The 25090-nt window shown below is 37.4% G+C and overlaps 1 protein-coding gene across 3 annotated transcripts in view; it reads right to left on the bottom strand.

Annotated features, from left to right (window-relative positions):
* Window positions 1–25090, bottom strand: part of SLCO1C1 (solute carrier organic anion transporter family member 1C1) — a 57698-nt gene that overhangs the window by 10035 nt on the left and 22573 nt on the right. For 2 of the 3 annotated variants that reach the window (XM_029205995.1, XM_029205994.1), the window contains exons 3-10: window positions 24790–24922; window positions 19770–19894; window positions 16015–16161; window positions 14363–14461; window positions 12253–12498; window positions 11080–11244; window positions 5078–5273; window positions 1915–2080 (exon numbers count right to left, since the gene is read on the bottom strand). In XM_029205995.1, coding sequence (XP_029061828.1) covers window positions 1915–2080; window positions 5078–5273; window positions 11080–11244; window positions 12253–12498; window positions 14363–14461; window positions 16015–16161; window positions 19770–19894; window positions 24790–24922 — 1277 coding nt within the window. The remainder of the gene's footprint in view (window positions 1–1914; window positions 2081–5077; window positions 5274–11079; window positions 11245–12252; window positions 12499–14362; window positions 14462–16014; window positions 16162–19769; window positions 19895–24789; window positions 24923–25090) is intronic. The other variant, XM_029205993.1, reaches the window with a different exon arrangement.

The raw sequence follows: 25090 nt of genomic DNA, 5'->3' as shown, positions 1-25090 counted from the left end.
TCACGTTCAACATGTTTCTACTCTCTTTTCCACAATAACCCAAGTGAGCCTTTCAAAATAGCAGTCAGATTGCATCACTATTCTCAACCTTCCAATGACTTCCCATTGTACTTGGATAAAATCCCAAATCCTTATAGTGGCTTCCACACTATCCATGATGGAGCTCCTGAATCCCACTCTGATCTCATCGCCCAGTGATCTTCCTCCTCTCCCTCTACTTCAGCCACACACATGGGTGCCTATGGGGCCTTGGCCAACCCTCAAACATGGTGAGTCTACCCAGGCCTCATGGCCTTCCTATTTTCTCTGCTGAGCAATTCTTCTAGGGAGTTACATGGCCAGCACACACACTTCAGGTCTCTGGCATGCAGTGTTTTCAATAAATGGAAACTCTGGTTAAGAAAAATCTTCCAGTGCAACTAGAGATTATCATATTAAGTGAAGTAAGTCAGAAAGAGAAAGAGAAATGCCATATGATATCCCTTATATGTGGAACCAAAATATGACACAAATGAACCTATCTATGAAACAGAAACAGAGTCACGGACATAGAGAACAGACTGGTGGTTGCCAAGGGGGAAGGGTTTAGGGGAGGGATGGAGTGAGAGGTTGGGGTTAGCATATATAAGCTATTATAATATAGAATGGATAAACAACAAGGTCCTACTGTATAGCACTGGGAATTATATTCAATATCCTATGATAATAAAGGAAAAGAATATTTTTTTAAAAAGAATGTATATATATGTATGACTGAACCACCTTGCTATACAGCAGTAATGAACACAACATTGTAAATAACTGTACTTCAATTAAAAAAAAAAAGTAAATCCAAAGTAAAAGAGAAAAAGGAAAGAAAAACCTTCAAGCAGTTTGGGCCAAGGAGTAGAAGCCAAAGATCGGGCTTGGGGGAGGAAAGGAAAGAAGGAAGAAAAGGAAGGGAAGGTGAAAACTCAGATTTCAGATGGGTGGGTGGCCTTATATCACTGTTGCTAGAGACCAATCCTTTCTTCTCTGAATAAAATGTCAAAAATAATAAACAGAGAGAAAATCAACAAGGATGAATTTGTCTACAGAAGTGTTTGCCTAAGCGTTCTTATCTAGTTGATAAAAATACATAAATATATGTGTGCTTTAATTTTCAGCCCTCTAGGACTGTCAAATACAGGCAGATTTCATCAGCCACAAGTATAAAGCCATCCAGTCACTGTGCCATATACACAACGAGTGTAAGGAAGAATCTCTGCTTGGGACAGGGATGTAAAGGTGTGATTAGAGGGATGAATCTATTAATGATTGAAGTACATAATACTATTCACAACTGGTTTCCTACCTATAGTTCCAACCTCATCTTCCTCTTACACCCTACAGGAATCCTTCATTCCAGCCACCTACTCTTTTAATCATTACGCACATTAGCTTGATATCTCGGGCAGAGCTGTCCCAGAACCATCAACCTCCTCACAATTGGATCCCTGACCCCTGGGTCTAGACCTTTTGGGCTAGACTTCCTAATACTGGCCTCTATTTGCCCTGTCCTCTAAAACCTGCAAGGACCAGGGGTCAGGAGAGATGGATCCCAATGCAGATGTTATTATATGATCTTGTGACTGAGACTTTCTCATTTATAGCTAACATTCCTTATAAACAAAATGAGAGAACTAGATTATATAATTACAGAGTTCCTCCAGCCTATTTCATTATTCTAATTCTGACGCTAATTCTTCCAACAACTCTAGTTCTACTAGCAATGCTTATATTTCCTGTCTCCACACAAAAGAACAAAGGCAGAGTCAAAGCCAGGGATTCGACCGGTGTGGTCTGCTCCTAGGTTGGTCCCTGAGCCCCCATAGGATTGTATAGTTAAGCATTGTCGCAGGCCTGTGGACACACACTTTAGAGAAGATGTCTTACAGTAGTCTTTCCACTCCCGGTGGAGGTTTGACAACCAGCAAGGCAAGCCGATGCATATGTAATTCCATTTGCACCACACATGGGTTCCCATTTTGTCTCTGAACATTTGCATCTTGAGTTGCAATCTGAAAAGAGAGCTCGTTCATGATAAGAGACAGGTTTGGTTCTGAAAAGAAATGTAATGGTATAAAATATTACCTCTTAGTAGGCAGCACCCTAATACTTTCAAAAATCAATGTTCTTGGGTGACATAAATGGCACTGCCAACAACGTTTGCTTTGGGGGAACACAATTGTCATCAGAAATGCCAGCTTCTGATCATTAAATGTGAATCCACTATTAAGTAGCTTTCTCTTGAAAGTTATCTTTCTAGGTTTACAACTTCACATAATATCCAGTTCTTGGCTGATGGCTTTTACTAACAACTACTGACTCTAGAATCTTCTAATATTTTTCTATGCAGTGATGTATGAAAACAACTAACAAGATAGAAAAGTAAAGTAAACCTTAAGAGCAATTTATGACATTACTCTTATTACATATCAATATAATAACAACTTATATGATATTCCATCTCATAGAACTACTATGGATTTTGTCACCTCAAATGTAAAAGCAAAAGACCTTTGAGATGTCTTCTAGCAGGATGAAAGGGTATTTAACTAGGCCTCCTAAGAAGTCATCCAGGGATATGTCATCTTATTCTCTTCTCTAAGGCGTTAAGTTTTAACTGAGACTGTGTTGTAGTATCTGAAAGTATAAATGTGTCTTTGAAAGCCTAGAATCAGACCACTATGGACACTGTAGGGCTGAGATTTTAGAAGGTTAGAGCTAAAAGAACCGTGGGTGTGATCTAGGCCAACTTCTCATTGGGCAAATCAGGAAAGTCAGGTCCAAAGTAGGCAGATAATTTGCTCAAATTCACGTTTGTTAGTGACAAACCCAGAATTAGAACCCTTCCAGGCCTCTGGATTCTACATTTTTGTCTTGCATCAGACTTATTCTCATCATTGCAGAAGAAAAATTTCTTCCACTATCATATCTAAAGCTTATCTATAGTGTTCCTGTTTAATGTCCAGAATCAAAACAGCCTTGTGGAACAAAGAAACTCTGGATAACCCCTGGAGAGCATGTTTATTTTATAAAGCCAATTCTTTTATATTACTGAAGGTACATTAAATTTATCACTTAGGGCAATCTTGAAGCAGAAATTAATTGCATGTATGTTTTATGTAGGATGTGTTGACAGTAGAGTTGTTATTTAAATTTTTAATTATGAGTTTTATCAAATATGCCAGAATGTTTATGCTGAAATGAGATTTTTCTTTCAAAATAGCCATGTTGGGAGGGGAGAGATTTCCCCAGTGATGTTGCTTTTTCTTTGGCTCCTTCCAATAACAAAGCTGCTCTTAAAGGTTAAATCTTTGCCACTGTTGAGAATATTCTAAAAAGACATGGAAAGCAATTTCAAAAGAGGAGTTTTAAACAATGATAGCATTATTGCAATATAGTTATAGTCTTTTGAGATGAACTGCTTTCAGGGGCTAGTATTCAATGAATAATTATTTTGTATAAAAATATTTAATCTTTTATTATCATCTGAGTATACTTTTAATGTAAATCTCAAAATTTTTCTGTTGTTGTCTACTTACATATTTGCTTTGGCTTAAAGATAGCATAATGTCGTAGAAAGAACATTATACTTTGAGGAAGTTACTTGACCTTTCTAATCTCAGTTCCCTTTAAATGTGGGTAAAAAAACTTACTTCATAAAGGCATCTGAAGGTAGAAGTGAGATAATAAAACTAAGGTGTTTTCTAAATTGCAAAATATAAAGTACTTTACCACTGTCCATCCACCATGAGGATCTTAGGGATAGTAAAAGATGGCACAGGGCTTCTCCTCGCTCCAGAATCTTCTTGCAGCTACAACTAACATTCTTAATCTACATTGCTCACTGTTACCAAGGCAACACTACACTCCATTAAGTCTAACTGTTGCTTTGATAACTCTTAGAAGCAACGATATATGAACTTTGCATTCATTAATTTTCCTGAACATTTTAGATGGCAAAAGTATAATTGATGTTCACTTAACAGGGGAAACCAGGATAATGAAGGTGATGGAACATGAACACAAGACAGATAGATAAATGTGGAAGGAAGCTGGAGAGCAAGCAGTGAGCAAGAAGCAACTGAACCATCAGGAAACAGAACATAATGTCAGGAGTGTTGGCCTTTGAACCACAGGCGAAATTTTAGGCAGTCAGGCAGATACAATCAGGGAGGCTGGCCTGGCAACTAGTAGCAGCTCAATAACTTTTTTTTAAACAAATAATGTATAGATAGGTGGAAGGATAAAGAGAACTGCCTCTGGTAACTCAGGTTCAGGGTAGAGTGATAGCAAGGACTCTTGGAGGGGAAGGGTGAAGTAGTTTTAAGACCCAGCCTTTAGACTCTGGAAACGAATCACCCACCCCAGGCAGGATGGCATAAGTCTGAAAGCATCAATAAATATTCTTGTGATCAGCTGCAGAGAGCTAAAGAGAACTGGAATGTGGGTCACTGGGTTGAGGGATAGCCATTTTCTCCTGAAATTTCCCTTGATTTGAGTAACAGAGACTATAAAGCGTGGCACAGAGACCATTCCAGTTATCTAGGTGTTCAAAGAAAAAAAAATACAATTGTTTCCATGAGTGGCACATCTATTTTGTGCCAGGTAAGTACTAATCACTTCCGTGTATATCATCTCGCCTTACAAAACCTTAAGAGGCAGTTATTATTTCTATTTTTAAAATGCAAGAGTTGAGGCTTCGTTAAATAACTCATACAATGTCACTTCACTAAGAACGGGTAGAGGCAAAATTCAAGGTCTGTATTTTCCACTATCAGGTTGCTGCCCTAAAGTAAGATGTGGATTTGGCATTCTTTATATTTCTCTAACACATTCAAATTCAAAGGAAATGACAGATTTTGGTGACAATAACAGCTTACATGTCATAAGCATTGTCCACTATTCCATAATATCCACTATCCCATAATAAAACATTAACTTCTTTTTCTTAGTTACAATGCTTAAAAATTAAATTATCTTATTTTGAAACTCTATCCATAATTTGATTAAACAAGGCAATCTCCTCAGATTACTTAATGAGTGAACATACCCTTGGTAGGAGACTGTTAGTCCTGCCACATCAGAATTTTCACAGCCCAATGCAAAAAGGGAAAGGAATAGGAGGTACCCAAGGACAGATGATCCCAAGTAGAGCTTTGCAGCTCCACACATACTGATTCTGAATTTTTTCATGACTATCCCCCCAGAGAATATTCCAAAGGCCACTGCAGGTATATTGATGAGCCCTGAGGAAAAAGAAAATTTTGTGAATCTCTAAAAGAAATATGAGTACACTCACACAAACTTTCTAAGGGATCATACAAAATTATACAATAGTTTCTGACTTATTATTAACTACTTGGCTAATTTAAGTTATAGAAACATAGAAATATTTAATAATTAGTTAATAGTTACTCTCCTGTTTCAAGATGACTAAATTATGACATGATTTCAAAAAAGATTAGTAGCACATTTCACATACACTGCCAATGTGATTCTCCCTTTCAAGTTCCCTAGGATCTATAAGCTGTCCATGAAGGGCCAGTGTGATGGCGAAGTTCCTGAACAGCATGTGAGATGTGCTTCTTGCCTCCCAAAGCTTCTTTTCTTTCATCTTAGGTATTTTTGAGTCATTTAATGAGGTAGAAATTTCACATTGATTTCTTCATTTCACATTTTTTCCACTCACACCATAAAATGTGTCGCTCTTACTGTGTTGGTCAAAAAGTTCATTTGGTTTAAAGTAAAAATAAGACATTTTTCATTTTCACCAAGAACTTTATTGAACAACGTAGTCAGTAACCAAACAAACTTTTTGGCCAACCCAATAAAATGTTTACCATCTAAATATTCCAACTGGAAACATTAGCTATAATTTAATCCTAGCACCTACGGTTTGTTTCAGTTTATTTTATATGATTTCTCTTGAATTTAATATTTATGTTTATCCAAATATCAGGAAAGCTACAAGATAGTTTATTATTATATATTTTAGTATTATTAATTACTATTACTATTATTATTATTATTTCAGCACACTTGTTCAAGTTAAAGACCCTATTCTTTGTTACTATCCCAAACAAGAGTTATGAGGAATGTGTAAACTGTTTCGAGATGCTCAGCAGAATTACGATATAAACTGGAAACTTTGATTCCCATACAGGTGCATGAAAGCCTTAGCCATTAGGATGAAACAGTAATGAGTTATAGTAATAATAGTACTTTAGGATGTTTTTAAAGCTTTTTTCCCAGTGAAGTAAAAGTCTTGGTTATATCATGGACCCTCACAATATTACTCTAATGTTAGAAGAAATAAGTATTAAGATTTTTATTTTACAGAGAGAAAAAAATGCAAGAAAAATTTACATATTCATATAACCAGTTGGGTGCAGACAAAGAAGTAAAATTAGCCATCCTTCTTGGGCATAATAAGAGGGTTTTTTTCCCCTCACAAATTAAGACAGTTTTCCATCACCTCACAGGTTTTTACTGTAACTTTACTTAATTCTAGAACACATCATAATACAATTCTAAATTTACTATGCTAGCTTAGCCACAAAAATAATAATGCTTTCTCTTATGATCATCTTTTCTCAAACAGTTCTCTTAATTTTTCCTTATTTGTCTGTGTAACATCTCCAAAAATTGAGAATGATAATCATTGCCAATGATAGTCAGTGTTGATGTATCTTGTCTACTACTTACTATCTTATTTAATCAAAAAATTTCAAGAAATTAAGCAAAAATAAAGAATTGCAATCTGTGTATTAAGAAGGAAAAGGAAAGATCATGTCCATGTAACTTCATAGTGATAGGAAAAGCCTAAATGAAAGGTTCAGCTGTCTAATCAAATTTCTTTCAGTAGAAATTGGAATGGAAATTTTTTTAAAGCCCAAACCCTTTAAAAACAAAACAAAACCATTTTATCACATACTTTCTAGTCCCTGACTTTGAAAAATTATTGTTGTTTATTTTTCTTTCATTTTATTTGTAAAATTAACACAAGAAAATGCTATTTCTAAACTTTAGAAAGAATGTGACCAACATATAAAAACATGTACAGTAAAATAAATTTTCATTGGATCAGTCGGCCCTTGAACACTTTAGGGAGATTTCTGTTTATTCTTTCCTCCATGTCATATCAAATGCTTTCTCTGAGAGAAGGGAAATGTGTCTTTTTTGTGCCTTTCCCATATTTTATTACCGAAAGGGTCATTCTCCCATAATCCAAAGAAAAAAACTGAAGGAGAAAAGAGGGGTAGGAAAGAAGAAGCGAAGAAAGGGAGAAAATATATTTGTTGAATGAGAGCTATGTGAATTTACAATCCATTTTATATGTCTTTTTTCATCTTTATTTTAACCCAGTGATGCATTTCTTTTCACCATTCTATGGAAAATCAAAACAAATGTTAGGGATGTTGAATAATTTACCCACTTCCCTTACTCTGCTGTATCCCATACTTAATAATTTAAAATTACAGTGCACTCAGGAAAGTATCCTAGTCATAATGACGTGGAATTACTAAACACTTTTTACTTAGCTCTCACAAAAGTACTTGAATTATCTATAGATATGCCAGAAACTATGAGGAATTAGAGTTCCAGGCACCCTTTGATAGATGGCTCAAAAAATTCTGATGATGAGTTTGTTTGGCTCTCAGAGTCCATTTCAGTATACAGAGTAGGGTCATGGATTAAAAGAAATCAGTCAGCCACAATTCAAAAGATAATTATTAATCAGATTCTTCCTGACAGTTTTCCAAAAATAATTATGCCCAGTGAGGAAATACAACTCAGAAGCTCAGGGGAAATAATGTTATTCCTGGCTGTATCATGTATGTATGTATGTATGATACATATGCGTGATATTGGGCAGGCCATTGAATCTCTCAGAATCTCACATTCTTTCATCTGTGCTAATTACTCTTAAAGATAATTTTACAGGTAAAACATACTTCATTTATTATCTACTTAATAAAGGAATGAGATTACATGTAATTTCATTTCTTTTCTAAGTAACTTCCCCCCCAAAGACCCTTAATTTTCCTTTATGAAATGAACTTTTCAACTGGAAAATTTTAAAGAACTTATTCATCATTCTAGTGGGAGCAAAATCAAAGGCCCCCAAATCTCTAAGTGTTATGCACATCTTGAATAATGAGAAATAAACATATACTTAAAGGTATGTTCTTCACTACAATTCATGGGGAGAAGATGGTCTCTTCATTTTGATAAATGAATGTTGACCTCCTTCACATAACACAAAAACACTTTGTATTATGTGAACATACTTTGAAAAAAATACTTTGAAATGGATTATAACCTAAATGTGAAAGTTAAAACAATCTACTAGGAGCAATATTTTTATTTTATTTTATTTTACATCTTTATTGGAGTATAATTGCTTTACAATGGTGTGTTAGTTTCTGCTTTATAACAAAGTGAATCAGTTATACATATACATATGTTTCCATATCTCTTCCCTCTTGCGTCTCCCTCCCTATCTCACCCCTCCAGGCAGTCACAAAGCACTGAGCTGGTCTCCCTGTGCTATGTGGCTGCCTCCCACTAGCTATCTACCTTACGTTTGGTAGTGTATATATGTCCATGCCTCTCTCTCGCTTTGTCACAGCTTACCCTTCCCCCTCCCCATATCCTCAAGCCCATTCTCTAGTAGGTCTGTGTCTTTATTCCTGTCATGGTATTTTGATAGGGATTGCGTTAAACTTATAGATTGCCTTGGATAGTAAGGGCATTTTAGCAATATTAATTCTTCCAATCCAAGAGTGTGGGATATCTTTCCATTTTTTGTATCATCTTCAATTTCCTTCATCAATGTTTCATAGTTTTCAGAGTATAGGATTTTTACTTACTAGGAGCAATATTAAGAAAACATTTTCATAACCTTGGGGTTTGACAAAGATTTCTTAAAACAGGCTCAAAATACCACTAATGAAAGAGGAAAAGATTAAAATTGGACTTGATTAAAATTAAGAAGAGTGAAAAGGCAAATTGAAGTCTGTGAGGAAATATTTGCAAAACATATATTCAATAAAGAACTTGTATCAAGAAAAAATACAGTACATCTACAAACCAATAAGAAAAAGATTGACAATCCAATTAAAATGGGCAAACGACTCAAACAGAATTAACAAAAGATAATGAAATGACCAACAAGCCTGGGAAAAAATGCTCAACATAGTTAGTCAGCAGATGAATGCAAATTAAGCCACAATAAGATACCATCACACCCCGTAAGAATGGTTACAGTGAAAAAGACTGACAATACCGAACATTAGAAGGATATGGAGCAATTGGAGCATTCTTACACTTCTAATGGGAGTAAACATTTGCACGACTCTTTGATGAAATGTTTTGGCAATATCAGCCAGATCGAAACATATTCCCTATGATCCAGCAATTCTACTCCGGGATATGGCCAAGACAAATGAGTGAATCTGCCTACCAAAATATGTGTGGAATGTTTGCGCAGTGTTACTTATGATAGCCCAAAGCAGTAAACAACCCAAATGTCCATCAACAAGAAAACAAATAAACTGTGGTATATTTATGTAATGGGATATTACACAGCAACGAGAAGAACAAACCACGACTACACGCAATAACATGAATGAATCTTGTAGATTTCACTTCCACTGAAAAAAGCTAGTTACAAAAGAGTACATAACTTACTCCATTTATATAAAGTTCAAAAACAGGCAAGCCTGATCGATAATGGTGGAGTTCAGAATAGTTATTAACTTGGAGAAGAGCATTGGGTAGGAGAAGTTTTGAGGGAGCCTTCTGGGGAACTGAATTGTGCTACGTGTTCTGGATAATGATCCACCACACAGATATACACATGTAAACATTTATCCAGCTGAGCTATACATTTAAGGTCTGTAGACCTAACTGTTGCTTATAAGTTATGTCTCTAAACACAAAAGAAATGTTAAAATAAAAAGAATGTCAAAATTTCATTCCTCTTCTAGTCTTCCTAAAGTCAGTATAAAGCTTTGATTGGCATGGATGGGGTGTGGGGTTAAAAAAAACCCTAAAATATCAATATTTCTTCAGGTCAACCATTAAATAATAAAATTTAATTTGAACCAATTAATGTTGAAAGTAAAATTCAACATTGATTATAGCCTTCACATTTAGAATTTAGGGGAAGGACAGCAGTTCAAAGAGTCAATTAGAATTGCGTCTGCTAAGTGCCCATTATCCAGGTTTATTATAAGAAATTTATACATCCCAAAATATGCTCAGCTGTTTCCTCACACACACACACCCACCCTGGTCTCTTTCAGAGATAGATGAATAGAGCAATTTTTAAAATATTTTATGAAGAAGAAATTATTTTAAGCCATTGGAGTCTCCTATCATAAAGGAACATGTCCAAAGGAATAGAATATGTTTTATACTTTGAAACAGTAGCATTAAATAACACTTTTGTGGACTAAAGGAGCTAATCCAGGTTTTAAAGTATCCAATTGCTTACAGGATGGTGGTTATATATTTGGAGATTCTGGTTCTTCTTCATCTTTTTTTTTGCCCTTGAATATGTCTCTTATTGGCTGTCCTGCTGGGCTAGGAACACAGTCCTTCTAAATAACCCAAATGCCAGGAATCAGAGAAGTCTTTCAACTCTGAGCAAACACAAACTTTGTTTTGCAATGCACACCTTTTAACCTGTCTGAATACTTACCTTTTGTAATCCTAGAAACTGTTCAGGTAAAATGGCCACTGTTACGAGGTTTCAGCTACACTTGAAAGACAAATATCCAGTACTAACAATCTCCTAATAAAATGCATATTTGGTCTATGTGATATCCTCGTGGTCATTCACACATAGTTCTGAACAATTTTTGCTACGAAGTCGTACCACAGACTATCTGAATATTTTACTCTGCTAGATTTTTTCGCTTACTTTTTGAAATGCCACAGGTCACCTTCAGTCTAAATATTGGAACACTTTCTCTTAAATTACTGAGGATTAACAAGACACAGCTGACACTGCCTATTGGAAAGCAGAAGGACAGAGAAGCATACCGATAACAAAGTTGGCCTTAGAGGATGACTGCCCATACTGTTGCTCAATGTACTTCGGTTTATAAGTCACCATGCCAAATAAGGAATTGAACTGAACGGTGCTTGCACACAAATATAAGAAGTACACTGGATTTCCAAAAAGACTCTTCAGTGATGGAAGAAAATCTGTGAGACAAAAATAGCATGGAGTAATTAAAGACAGTGTCACACTTGGCAGAAGATACAGCCATGGCATCAGGGCTTAGAGGCTGAGTCTCATTGTCATGGTTCTGAGGAGCATTTATAGCGTGGTACACACACGCATTCTAGATATTAAGCCATTGGCACAAGTCAAGGCTGAGTTCCGGCCAGGCTCAGATCCAGACATAAGCACTCACTTCTACAGGCGTAAAATCTAGATTATAAATTAGAGTGTCAGACAGGAACAGATTCCTCTGATGTGGGTAAAAGACATAAGGGATAAGAATACTCCCTCACCATTGAGCTGGGAGTCATGGACAGGACACTAAGAACTTGAGTTTTCTGGTCTCTCTCCTTCAAACTTGGGTCATAGGTGCAGAGAAGGGAATATGAAAGTTATCTCCAGTTAATTATTGTTAGAAATGAGCTTTGGCATTCTCCCTTCTTTTACACAGCCAAACAGAAATGTGATGATTTTCTATAAATGTCAGTATTGCTGGGCCAGTTGAGGGGGACCAGTCTTTCTCATGGCCACCCTTTTCCATGTGGAGGGTATTCACTAGAACATGTCTGACCTTTGGCCCTATGCCACACTCCTTTGATCACTAGTGGGACACATGCACTGGAGCACATTTTCAAGTGGGTGGATGCCATCTGTTAAAAGGCCACAAGCCCTGAAGATTCACTCTTTCTGTCCACCCAGGTGAATGTGAAACAGCCCTCCCAGGGAGGGGCAGTTGCAAGGTCTACACTGAGGAAGTGTAAAGGTGGGGACAGCAGCAAAGAAGGTTACCAAGACTCTGGGTCAAGTTCTTCAATCAGTTTCCCAGTAATAAAGCTGACTTTTTAATAATCTTCATTTCTGCTTCCTGTACAGTTTCTCAGTTTTTTCTGAACACATGAAGTGGAGAGAGGGGTATTATTTATAGATCGCCTATAAAGTTTCAACAGGAAAATGGAAAGTGTTTCAAAATCAAGGAGAATCTGGCTCACCTCTTGCCATTTCCATGATTTTTGCTTTTTCTCCAAGAGGTGTTTGGTAGTCTGTGTGATCATCCATAATAAACTTAGATTTCTCAGAGGAGGAATTGGAATCCTCTCTGCTCCGGGGTCTTGGTAGACTCTTTGGTAAATACCAGAAAGGCACAGCTGCCAGAAGACTTATGCTTCCTGCTATTAGATAACCAAGCCACCAGGCACCCACCCACTGTGGATCCTTTGGGGTGATGTTTATATGATCTGAAAAAGAGAGAGGGTGGCCAAAGAGCATATACAGCAAAGCTAGTGTGTTGAAGAGTCCTCTTTTAAAAAAAAAAAAATCCAAATGTTACCTCTATCACATCATAAAAATACCTAATAATTCATACATGATAACCTTTTCTAATCTGAACATTATTGTTATCTTGCTTTTTGAAGGAAAGAGGGTGTTTTTAGAGCATGATTATTTCTCCTTTTGTTTCTTTGATTAAAAGTATAGAGTCTACATACTGGAAGGGGTCTCACTCTGCTCTGGGCTTCTGTCTGGACCCATGACAGGAAAAAAGCAACATGTGAGAAAGAATTATGAGGGCTTAAAACCTTCTGCCAGCTACCCCGCATGAGTACCACTTTCATCTGATTTACATATTGAATGTTTGTCTAAGACTTTACTGGAAGAAACAGTTACGCCCTATGCCCTCTGGCCCAAATCTAGTCTGAGCCACTCAGAATGTTATTTATTAAATGATGATTGAGAATACTTCAGAGCTATTCTAGGTCCAAAGCAAGATTTGTATATGTAATTAAAACATCAATATCTAATCATCATAAAATTTTATTTTTGATACTGTTTCTTATTTGACTAAAAGGTAAAGCATTGACAAAGTTTTTTAACCAAATCAAGTTTTTTTTTCTATATAAGAACCTATGAAACATATTATTATACTCTACCTCTACAACATTCTATGAGAATCCTTTGACAACTAGGCTCAATTGGTACTACGTTATACTCACTACAGTGTTTTAACCAGTTTACCGCTGCAGGTGCATTGCTTCCCTTTCACAATTTTTCTCTGTACCACTCATCACACCAACACTTTCTTATGTATATCAGTTTCCACGACCAGATTTTAAACTTCATGAAGTAAAGGAACGCAACTATTAGGTTGGCCAAAAAGTTCACTCTGGTTTTTCCATAACATCTTACAGAAAAAGCCGAGCGAACTTTTTGGCCAGCCCAATATCTTGTTTGCTGTGGTAGAACATCACTTGAGATAGAGTAGATGTGAAATAAATTTGGTAGTAATAATGAATAAATGAATAAATAAAATTTTTGGAATGTGTATTCCAGCTTATTTGATTAAAAAAGAACAACTAGCCCAAGAGTTTTGCATTCTTTTTTAACACACAATAATCATTTATAATACACACTAATGACAATGCAATTCCAGAATTTATAAAAATGAAACTTGTTTTCTTGTTTTTTAACTGCCTTCTAGGGTGTCTTTAAAAAAAACAGATGAATTTTATCTGTGTCAAGGGACTACATCTTATATAAGGAAAGAAACAAATTAATAACTATGGAAAGATGAGGCCTCCATTTATTCCCTCCACAAGCATTCGCCCAGAAGGAAAGTTAGTCTCACTATAATATGCCTTCTACTAAAACAGACTCGTACATTAAATAAGGAAATTTTAGTTGCCAGAAGACTTTCAATCTTTGGCCTTTCTGACAAGTCCAGAAATATGTTATCAATTGATGCGACTGCAGTAAATGTTGATTCACCTGAAACCAACAAGAGCCAACAAGTAACCACAGTTGTTAGTCTTAACTAAGCTGGAATGCCTTTGAACTGGGAAACCAGAAGTGGAAACTAATACATCCGAATAACAAACTATGGGTCATCCGGTTCTAATCACCACCTATTTTTCATATTCCATACACATACAATCATGTGTGATGATTGTATCAGTAATAAGTTTTCCATGGATTATTTCCACTTTATGAAAGACTACCATCCTGTCATTTTATAAAAAGGCAACTTGATATTTTCTATACTATTCCTATTAAAAGATTACAGTAACTAAATAAGGTAAATGAATAAATAGAAATAAACTCCCTTACCTAGATTTACAAAGCCAATGTCAACATACAGTTTGGCACATAATGAGCCTAACAGGAAGCCAAAGATTGGTCCTATAATTGCAACCGTCTGCACACACCCTGCACCAAAAAAAAAAAAAAAAAAGTGCAATTTCTTTGCTCTTGTAAATTAATTTTTAAACAAGAAATGTGCATAAGATTCAGTTAGTCACTGAAAATGTTTCCTCAACTCTTCCCTTAAGTGTGCTTGATCTGTCCATTTTTCAGCCTCATTGAATCGGAAATAAGTCCTCCTCAGTGTTGGAAGAAGGATGAACATTTTTAAGGCATTAATTATCTCTTAGTAAGAAAATAACACTAAGACTCTGAAGAAGTTAATTTCCCCAAATGGAGCAAATTTTACTCCCTTAGGATTAGATTCCCCCTAGTGATAAAAATCAGAATTATACTATTTTGACAGTCTTTCAAAAACCTTTTATGGTCAGTTAAACTTAAAACTTGTTTTGACATTAAAATTGATTTCTTCCATGTTAATGAAATGTGCTTGCATTCAGAGCTTCTGGGGGACCATCTGCAAGTGCAGTAACTATGCAGCCAGCAAAGGAGCTAGACTTGGGAGAGGGGAGAGGTGTCCTCTGGAACGCTCACGACCCACCTGGGCAGCTTTAACAGGCAGGTGGAGCAGATCTCCCAAATGACACCATTTTTAGTAACCAGAAAGATTGCTCTTCCTTGAAAAATATCTCCCATCTGCCTTTCATTTCATCACTGAGCTTACACACATATCCCTGGGAGAGTGATTTAAATTAACTGGAGGAGTAAATAGCAGCTACCAGATCCTTTTCAGAATAGAAGAGAGGGCAAAGCAGAGTGAGCAGGCTCTGAGCTCCTGGACAGGACGGGGACACCCTGACGCCTGTGTGCATCTCTTGGCTGCAATCTTTCCTCTGGTCCCCAGAGTAATTGCCTAGCATGTGCCATGGAGTTTCTGTTCCAATTCTAGGTCCTAATCTATGCTACAGTTTTCCATTAGAACTGGTGCCCTGTTTTTAACTACAGCATGCCTGGATATCATCAGAGACCTCTGGAGTTCTGTGTGAGTAGCCAGGGCAGAACCATACCATGGACCTACCTACAGCCCCCTCAATGAATTTAAATCTTGTCCTTCTGTCTCTGAGGGTGAGACTCTCAAAAGGTCAGAACCCCCAAAATCAAGACTAATGTATGAAACAGAACAAATTTAGCTTCCGAGACATAAGAGGCACTCGATAAATACTGCTTCCATTCGTTTACCTTTGGAGTTTGCTGTATTTTGGGTTTTGTGATTTTAGCTGCTGGTTTATCTGCTGGGGCCTGTCCAGACGTATGGTTGGCTCAGGACTTGCTCTTGTCCTTCTTCTGTATCCATGAAGATACTTGCACAAGTCATATATCACAGCAGTTGAGCTCACAGATATTTACTTTTAATCTGATATTCTTTCCCTAATGCAATAGGTCCTTCTAACTGAAGTTCCTTCGCTATGTAAATCCTCAGTGTGGACTTCAGAAAAATGCAAACTGAATAAAGGAGTTGGATATGAAGTATAAAACCTTCCACACCCTATTTAGTTGAGAATGAAGTTGAGAAAACCAGGTACCCTGTATCCCAAGAAGATGAATGAGGTGGACATTACCAATATAGAAAGCCGCATTGTCCTCATTAGCAAAATCATCAAGGTAGGCGATGCCTAGAGGCTGAATGGGAGTTTCTCCAATGCCACGAAGAAGGTTCCCCAGGAAGACATAAGCCCACATGGAGGAGCCAGCATCAATTTCACATTCTTGAAAGGAAAGCAAATGAGGTTGAAATTCGATCACTATTGAAGTTAAACATTTATTCAGCATGTCTACAAGTTGTCCTAAAGTTGCATTAGAATGCAGAAGTGAAATTTGCTATAAACCTAATTTGATAGGAGTTTGAGCAAGATATTTTAGGCAGTGTAAATCCCCCAGAGAACAAGGAAATCTATTGCTTCTTGTTCCTGTCCCCTTATTTCTTATTTTCTTTCTTTTTATTTCATATTTATAATGAATTCTTTGAATTTCTACGCTCCAGTAACATTCAATATCCTGTCTGGGACAAAGTACAAAAATTTGAACAAGGCTTTTCTCACCTTAATCTTCAAACTTTTCTATTTTGCAACAGAAATCACTTGTAATTTTATTGCTGAACAAGTTTTATCTGAAATTCAAAATTTTATATGGTTGATACTTCAAATTTGAACATCATTGCCTACAGTTATAACTGTTTGATAGTGAATGGCCATGTTAAGGGCTCACGTTTCAGAAACAAATTCATATAAAAAGTTAAAACCTTATATGCCTCAGTTGTATAACTATTCCAACAAAAAGAACCTTTTGACAGTATTTTTAGAGGGAAATTCAAAGCTAACAATTTTATGATGCTTTCATAAAAGTCACGTCTTAATATGAACATGCGAAGTAGAATAATTACTCCCATATAATAAATTAAATATACTTTGAAGAGTTTGGTGACTTGAATAAAAGCAATAATATTAACCATCTATAAAGAAATCACCACTTCTGGGTCAGCCATGTGGAATTCTGGACATGCTAACGAAATTCCCCAAATCCTCTCTTGTGTGGAAAGCAAGGCACTGGGCTAAGTGGTTTGCAGACATTTTCAAATTGAATTCTCCTAATAATCCTATGAGGCAGGAGATATCTTCTCCTCTAGTAACCTTGAAAGTGATTTTTGAAGGTAAAGTATGGGTTATGAAGAACTGGGGTGAGCGCTTTTGTACAGATGAGTCAGACTCTGTGACAGAAAAGATTACTATGTAGTCATGTTGCTTTTAGTTCTGATTCTGCCTCTTCTAGAAATGTAGCCAAGTGACCAGGGATTTTTCACTTATCTTCTCTGGATTTCTATTCCACTCCCCAAAATATAATGGGGACTCCTTTTTAAAAATTGATTCCAGGGCTCCCCTGGTGGCGCAGTGGTTGAGAGTCCACCCGCTGATGCAGGGGACACGGGTTCGTGACCCGGTCTGGGAAGATCTCACATGCCGCGGAGCGGCTGGGTCCGTGAGCCATGGCCGCTGAGCCTGCGTGTCCGGAGCCTGTGCTCCGCAACGGGAGAGGCCTCAACAGTGAGAGGCCTGCATACCGCAAAAAAAAAAAAAAAAAAAAAAATTGATTCCAATGTCAGTTCCAGCCCTGACATTTGTGGGGTTCTATGCTTGTTGGTAGAGGAGTCTTGTAGATAAGTGTAGACACCTTTGCTTTGTGCATTCCAGTACAGCGGCTACAAGCCACATGTGGCTATTGAAATTTAAATTAATAAAAATTACATGAAATTAAAATTCCATTTCTCAGTCACACTGGCTATATTTCAAGTACTCAATAGTCTTGTGCAACTAATAGCTATTGTACTGGACAGTATAGATACAGAACATTTCCATCATCGTGGAAGTTCCCGTGGAGAGCGCTGTTCTAGAGTATTTGGGTGAAACGGGGTTTGTGCGCAAAGCATTTTTGAGAAGAGTCCTCTATTTACCCCACTAACCCCTTTAGGATAAGCCTTGTGTCCACTATGTCTAATATCCACATAAATCTATGACTTTAAGGGAGCAGGATCTCATCTAAAGGAAAGAAAAGGATCGAGTTGTGAGTCTTATACTCTGGACCTGTCTAATAACTCGTCTCTTCACATTAAAATATCTTCATTCCCCACCCTAAACCCTATGCCTCTCTTTTTAACATTAAAGGCTTAAATATTTCCTAACTAGTTGTATTGTCATTTATACCATGTCTCTCCCCTGACTGTCAGAACCAAGAACAAAATAAAATATCTTCAATGACTCTACATTGTGTACAGGTGAAAGTCCAAATTCTTTAGCTCATCTCCTTGCCTCTTTATATGGACCTGAATTAAACTTACTGTCCATTATATTCTTATATAAACAAGCCCTCTGTTCTCATCCGTTGATTTTTATATGCCTTCCTGAATTTACCTATTACCTTCTTTCACATTTGCTTTTTCTTCTAGAATGCTTTCTTTTCATATAGCATGACAGGGTACATTTGTTTACATGTTTATGATCACCCCATTTTCACCCCTCATGTTTCAATATTTCTTTTAATCTTTTGGCCCTTCCCTTCATTCAAACAGCCAGACTTCTCAGGTTCATTGACCAGGAAAAGGACATCTCAGAAGGAAGCATTATTGAGGATGTTAGGGGAGTGAAAAGGTTTTATGGTGTAGATAAAAGATTTAGATGAGTAGCAGGTATATAAAGAAGGACTTCCACACTGCCTCTGTAGAAATGGATTCCCCAGCCTAGGGGCAGGGAGTAAGATGAGGGTGGCGGGGAGGAGGTGTTGAGCATATTTATGCTAAAAGGCTATGGAGAGAGGATTTGAGCACCTGCCAGTGCAGCACCCCAGAGACATAGCAAACACCTGTGGGTAGATTCATGGACTCCATGAGTGAAGAGAACCTGTGCCACTGTGGCCAGGAAGAACTCAGGGAGGTAGTAAGATCCTGAAGATGAGATGGCTGCACAGTATAGCTAGGCATCCCTGCCCCTGCCTCTTCACAGGGTTTCCAATGCCTAGAGTAACACAGAAGAGATGGTTCCCATGCTCCCAAGGGTGGCCCACACATAGCCTTGCTTTGCAGTATGGGTCAGCCATGTGGAATTCTGGATATGCTAACGAAATTCCCCAAATCCTCTCTTGTGTGGAAAGCAGAATTATTTCCATGTTTCCATGATGTTCACTTTTGCATCAGAGAGAGCCACTGTGCTAAAAAGGACACGAACATGGACATAAGATGACCCCAAGATGACATGTATGAACAAACACTGTGGCCAGAGGGATTTTAGATATTTAGGCTGACAGAGGACTACTGATAACACCAAGACCTCCCCTCCCACAATCTTCTCCTTTACTATAATGTAAAGCTCCCTGGAATGTAAGCAACCCCTGGGAACATGGATAGAGGTTAGGGACAAATTGACTGAGATTATGTTTTTGCCATTCTGATGAAAAGGGGCTGAACGTAGAAATCAAGTTGAGTTTGGGGGAAAAATATATTTCTTTTATATCTGAGCAACGGGCTGAGGTTTGTACATGCTAAACTAGTTTTACCCTGTTTCACAGCTTGCCTTGTTTGGAACCGCTGGAAGCTTTGCTCAGTCACCAGCAATTAATGCCCCATCTTTCCATAATATTTGATTGTCTGCATATTTTCTTAGGATCTCATCTCTGCTTTATATTCTAGGAATTTTTATGGCACTATAATATCTCAAGTAGTAAAGCTTTTGACAGCAAAAAATCACATAGATACTTTTTGTTCATATTAAAGCACCTATAACGTCTTTCAAAAGAGCTTGTTTAGTCAAGTAAAAAATAATCATCTTACCATTATTTATTTTGGATTGTGATTTTTCCATAACTGAGATTGGTAACGGACTGTTTGACCCCAGGAAACATGGAGAGATGCTGAAAGTGGAATTGGAGAAGGGAGAATACCTTTCATATCTGTACCTGTATAAAAAAAGCATTTTCTTTACTACGAGCTCATTTAACATCATGCTAAAAATATTATATGTGTACTACTTGACTCATTAGGGGAGCTGGTTGAGTTTATAGCTCTTGCAGAATCTGAATCACTAAACCAAACCAGCACTTAGTTCACAGATATTACACCATATCTGAACCAATTACCCAGTGTCATGAAAGAAAATAAAAGAATGATTTAGAGAGGCTCATTTTAATATAAAATAATGACTATAATCAGCTACTCGATTGGTGAAAAAATATCCAACCTTTCATAAAATCATGATTATCCCTAAAAGCAATAATTTAACAATCATGGCCATTGGCACACTGTACTTAGAGTTGTAAATGTAGTAGAACACCTGAAATGTGGTTTCTAGAGAACTGATAATGATACATAGGCTTTTTGAACCATTTTTCTAGATGGTATCCTTTTCCTCTTCAGTTTATTAATCTGGCTCTAAGTTATTTCTAATTTCACCCTTTCCTCTGTTTATAAGGTTACCATAGCAGCTGGATTGAAGAGCCAGTGCCAAATGGTAGGGTTGCGATCATTCTATCTACGGCCCCCCAGTGCCATACTCCCTCTCAAATTATCCTTGAGGAGCCAATTTCTTTGCCCTGCATGCACCCTTCAGAGTAGAGGTGCCTGATAAAAGGACATCACATCACCTTGATTCTCATTTTGTTCAGGCACTATGTGACTAAAGGCTAATAATCATAGTGGTGTTTGAAATATCAATAGTAAAAACCTATTCAGCATGATAGGGACAAGGTGGATTGAGTTATTAACATATTCAGATTGATAAGTCAGTTACCTTATTATCAGTGTTGCATAACCTGCACCTCAGTGGGTCTATGAACCCCACTGGAAAAGTAAGAACATTTTTGTATGTATGTGAGTATTTAAGGGAAGAGGTTCATAGTTTTTGTCACTTTTATCAAAATGGGTCCTTGACCAAAATTAGTTAAGAACCACTTAATGAGGATAACTGTTTTTTAATTTCTAGCTACAGGGGAGAGCATTTAGTATTAAAATCATGGTAAATATAATTTTCTTTCTTTAATATAATTCCAGAGATACCAGAGACTATTATAATGCCTAAAGACTCTTTAAGTTGACTGTCAATAGCAATTATGTAGCATTTTGAAAATTTTTAATTACTTTAGCTTTCAGTTTAATCTACCAAAAGGCAACTGCTGCACGCATAATTATTTAGATTTTGAATAAATAGAATTTTATGTAAGTGCCGCCTGTGTCACTACTATCTATGACACTGAGAAAAATCAATTAACCTTTCCAAATTTCGTTTTCCTTAGTTGTAAAATGGGGATTATAGATATGGTCTGTGCCTATTTAGGTTCTATTGGGTGAGACAAACAATTGAACAGGGGACCAATGGTATAAATGATTTTAAATCAGGGATATTAGTTCTGACCTGGCTTCCAACCCCGACTGACACAGTGTGCGTGAAGTTCCACAGTAGCCTCCTCAATAGTCTCTCTGCTTTCACATTTGCCCCTCTGGAGTTATTTTCCCAATCTGTAGTCACTGTGTCCCTTTAAAAATATGTCAGGGGGCTTCCCTGGTGGCGCAGTGGTTGAGAGTCCGCCTGCCGATGCAGGGGACATGGGTTCGTGCCCCGGTCCGGGAAGATCCCATGTGCCGCAGAGCAACTAAGCCCGTGAGCCATGGCCGCTGAGCCTGCGCATCCGGAGCCTGTGCTCCGCAACGGGAGAGGCCACAACAGTGAGAGGCCCGCGTACCGTAAAAAAAAAAAAAAAAGATTGTGCCATTCTGCTCAAAACTCTCCTCTGTCTTCTCATCCCATTCTGAGGAGGTAAAGTCTTTGCAATGATCTGTGTCCTTACTACCAGAGGTGTTGTCTGCAGACCAGCAGCATCAGCTGAATCTCAACCCCAGCCCCAGAGCTACTGAATCAGAATCTACATTTTACCAAGAGCCTCCGGTGATTCCAGTGTCCATCAGAGTTTGAGATACAACCTTGACGTCTCCTCTGTACCCCCTCACACTGTCCCCTTGCTCATCCCTGCAGTAGACCACATGCCTGACTCCCTTCTCCTGCAGGAATGTCCCATTCACTGTTCATTTAGCCTGGAATCTTCCCCAGATGTCTGTATGGCTGTCTCCTCATCTCTTTCAGCCCTTCACAAAGGTCACCATCTCAGTGAGCCATCCCCTGAAAACCCTACTTTAAACTGCAACGCTCTGCACTCTCTTATGTGTCTCCCTGGGTTATTTTTCTCTGTAGCACTTAACGTTTCTGGCATATCTCATTATTTGTCTGTTTATTTATTATCTATCTCTTCCTAGTAAGATCCGTGAGAGCAGAGATTTTTGTCACTATTCTATCCCCGTTACCTAGAACAATGATCAATACATATTTATTAAATTCATGAGTTAGATGCGTAAAATAGATAGCCAGTGGGAAGCAGCCGCATAGCACAGGGAGATCAGCTCGGTGCTTTGTGACCGCCTGGAGGGGTGAGATAGGGAGGGTGGGAGGGAGATGCAAGAGGGAGGAGATATGGGGACATATGTATATGTATAACTGATTCACTCTGTTATAAAGCAGAAACTAACACACCATTGGAAAGCAATTATACTCCAATAAAGATGTTAAAAAAATTCATGAGTTAGATGAACTAACACACGTAAGGCTGAACACAGTCTGTTGGGGGTAGTCCCTCAATAATTGATATCCATAATTAATATTATGTTTAGTTGCACATTGAGGGTATGTCTGCTAGGCAGAGTACACTCCTCATTGACAGAACAAAAATTACATTTTGGACAAGTACCCAGTTAGTGACTAATGCTGTGAAAGGTTGGAAAGAAGTTATTGTAGTAGTAATCCTCAGTAGACGGCAAACTTCGTGAAGGAAAGAACTGTGTATGGGGTTTTTTTTTGTTTTATTTCATTTTGTTTTTTCCCCATTACCTGGCACAGTACCAGACAAATGGCAGACACTAAATAATAAATGAACAAATGTATCTATCAACATATAAAAGGTGGTTGATAAGAATCTGTGTTTGTTTGGCACCCTTTGTCAGCACTAGCCTGTCTGGCTTCTCTTAGCTATACTTCTCCTTCTGGTTTTCTTGTATTAGTACGTGATATTTGTCATCAACTTGAAGTAACACTATTATTAATCTCAACGCAACACCTTTGAGACAACTCATTGCTATTTCTGGTTAAAACCAGCTGGCTTAATTATCTGAGGAGGGTTGAAAACAACACACAACAAGAATGACACAACTCCTAGTTATGTCAGGAAACTTGGTAAGCATTTTACCTGTGTCATTCCATTTAATATTTGCAACAGCATTACAAGCTAAGTATTATTTTTAATACCTGTAATACCTATTTTAAGGTATTATAAAGTGAGGCCTAGGAAGGTTAGATGACATGCCCAAGGTCATGTAGAAGAGCTACTGACGCACTGCAGAATGAGTTAGGTCAAGGGTCAAGGATTTATCTAGCCTCTGAACCTACTTTGAAATTTTAATATTTTTAGTAGTGGAACTCTTTTCTCTCACTCTGAGCGAACTGTTGCATGGAAGTTCAATGACTAGAACAGATAACACAGCTATGGATCAATCAGGAGTTAGGTGGATTGGAGACCCTTTTCCTCAGCCTTTTCCTTTGTCTCCTCCTTACCCACTGGCCACATATAACACCTATGCATAACCTCAGTGATGTAAGGAAACTTCTGCCCTGTGGAAAGGAGGCCAGATAGGTGTCCAAAGAGTAGGCAGAAGTCTTGAAGCCACAGATCCCTCTTCATGTAAAGACAAAGGGGCCAGAGAAACCACCCAAATAGGCAGGAAAGATCCCACACAGAGGATTCTGTGATCTTTACAGATTGGACACAGAAGTCAAAATCAAATTATATAAGTGACCTGGGAATCCAAGAAAAAGTTTGGACCAGATCATTTCTAAGTCTCTCCAGATCTCAAATGTCATGGTATGATGGTCTAGAGTGGACAGTCATCAAAGAATTACTTGATATATAATTTTCTAAAACATTCTCTTGCTTTAAAACCTCTTGGTAGTCACTTGGCTCAGTAGACAATGGGCGACCACAGAGGAGAAGCAACATGTATATGTGTGAAGAAGTCCTAATGCTGTTTTTAAGAATCCAGTTCTATAATTAGAAGACACCTAACCCCGAGTAGGTCACCAGACTCTCTAGGTCATGGTCCTTAGCTCTAAAATTTTAAAAAGATAAAATATGCTCTCCTGCCTCACAGGTTGTTGTAAAGGTGAAATGATATGACAAAATCTTTGGAAATACTAAAGTTGTATGCAAGAACTAACAAAAGTATCAACAGTAAACTTCAGGGTTAAAGAATACAAGCACCCCCACTTCCACTGAGAAAGTTCTATGAGATAATATTTGAACATCGTATAGTTATTTCAGTTGGTCATGTATCCCTAAGTCAATGATCTGCCAGTCAATTGTACCATGATCCAGCATACTGTCTGTAGCATTCATTTATTACCCCTTTGACACTCATTTGGCATTTACCACATAATTTATTACTTTCTCTTTACTTATATATTTTGCCTCCACATCTAAGTTAAAGCATTTGAAAGAAGGCATAATAGTGAAAATTTCCCTTTAAATTTTGTTGACATAAACACGTAGTAGTATATCGAAAAAAAATTTTTTACAGATTATTAAATCATAAGTGAAATTGTTAGCATTTTGAAATTTTGCCCAAAGTGGATGTAATAAAAATAAGATAAATTATCATGGTTTAAGACAGGAGTTATTTTCTTAAATTTAAATAATTAATTGTAATCATCATGCAGTTGTTTGTTAAGGCAAGAAAAAGATGTTTGCTTTAGACTTACTGCTCCATGAAGAAATGAGGCATTGCAATGAGCAATGTTCCAACGCCCATGATTAGGCACCCTGCTCCAATTATTTTTGGCCTGTGAAGTTTGGCTCCAAAGTAGCTAACAAATGTTATAACTAAGAGATTTCCTTTGGGGAAAAGAATAAAATGTTCATAAGTTAGACAACTTAGAAAAAGTCATCAGCATAACTAAATGACTATAACTAAATGAATGAATGTCTATAGCAGGTTTGGCAATGTTTTGTTTTGACTAAACCATCTCCCACCATCTTCCCCATCATTTGTCTTTCTTTCCT

Source organism: Monodon monoceros, unplaced genomic scaffold (genome assembly GCF_005190385.1).
Source record: "Monodon monoceros isolate NGI ecotype Baffin Bay Population unplaced genomic scaffold, NGI_Narwhal_1 Super_Scaffold_6, whole genome shotgun sequence".
In the NCBI taxonomy this organism is placed as follows: Eukaryota; Metazoa; Chordata; class Mammalia; order Artiodactyla; family Monodontidae; genus Monodon; species Monodon monoceros.
Note: the sequence above shows the minus strand (reverse complement) of the source record. Positions and strands in the feature narration are given on the sequence as shown.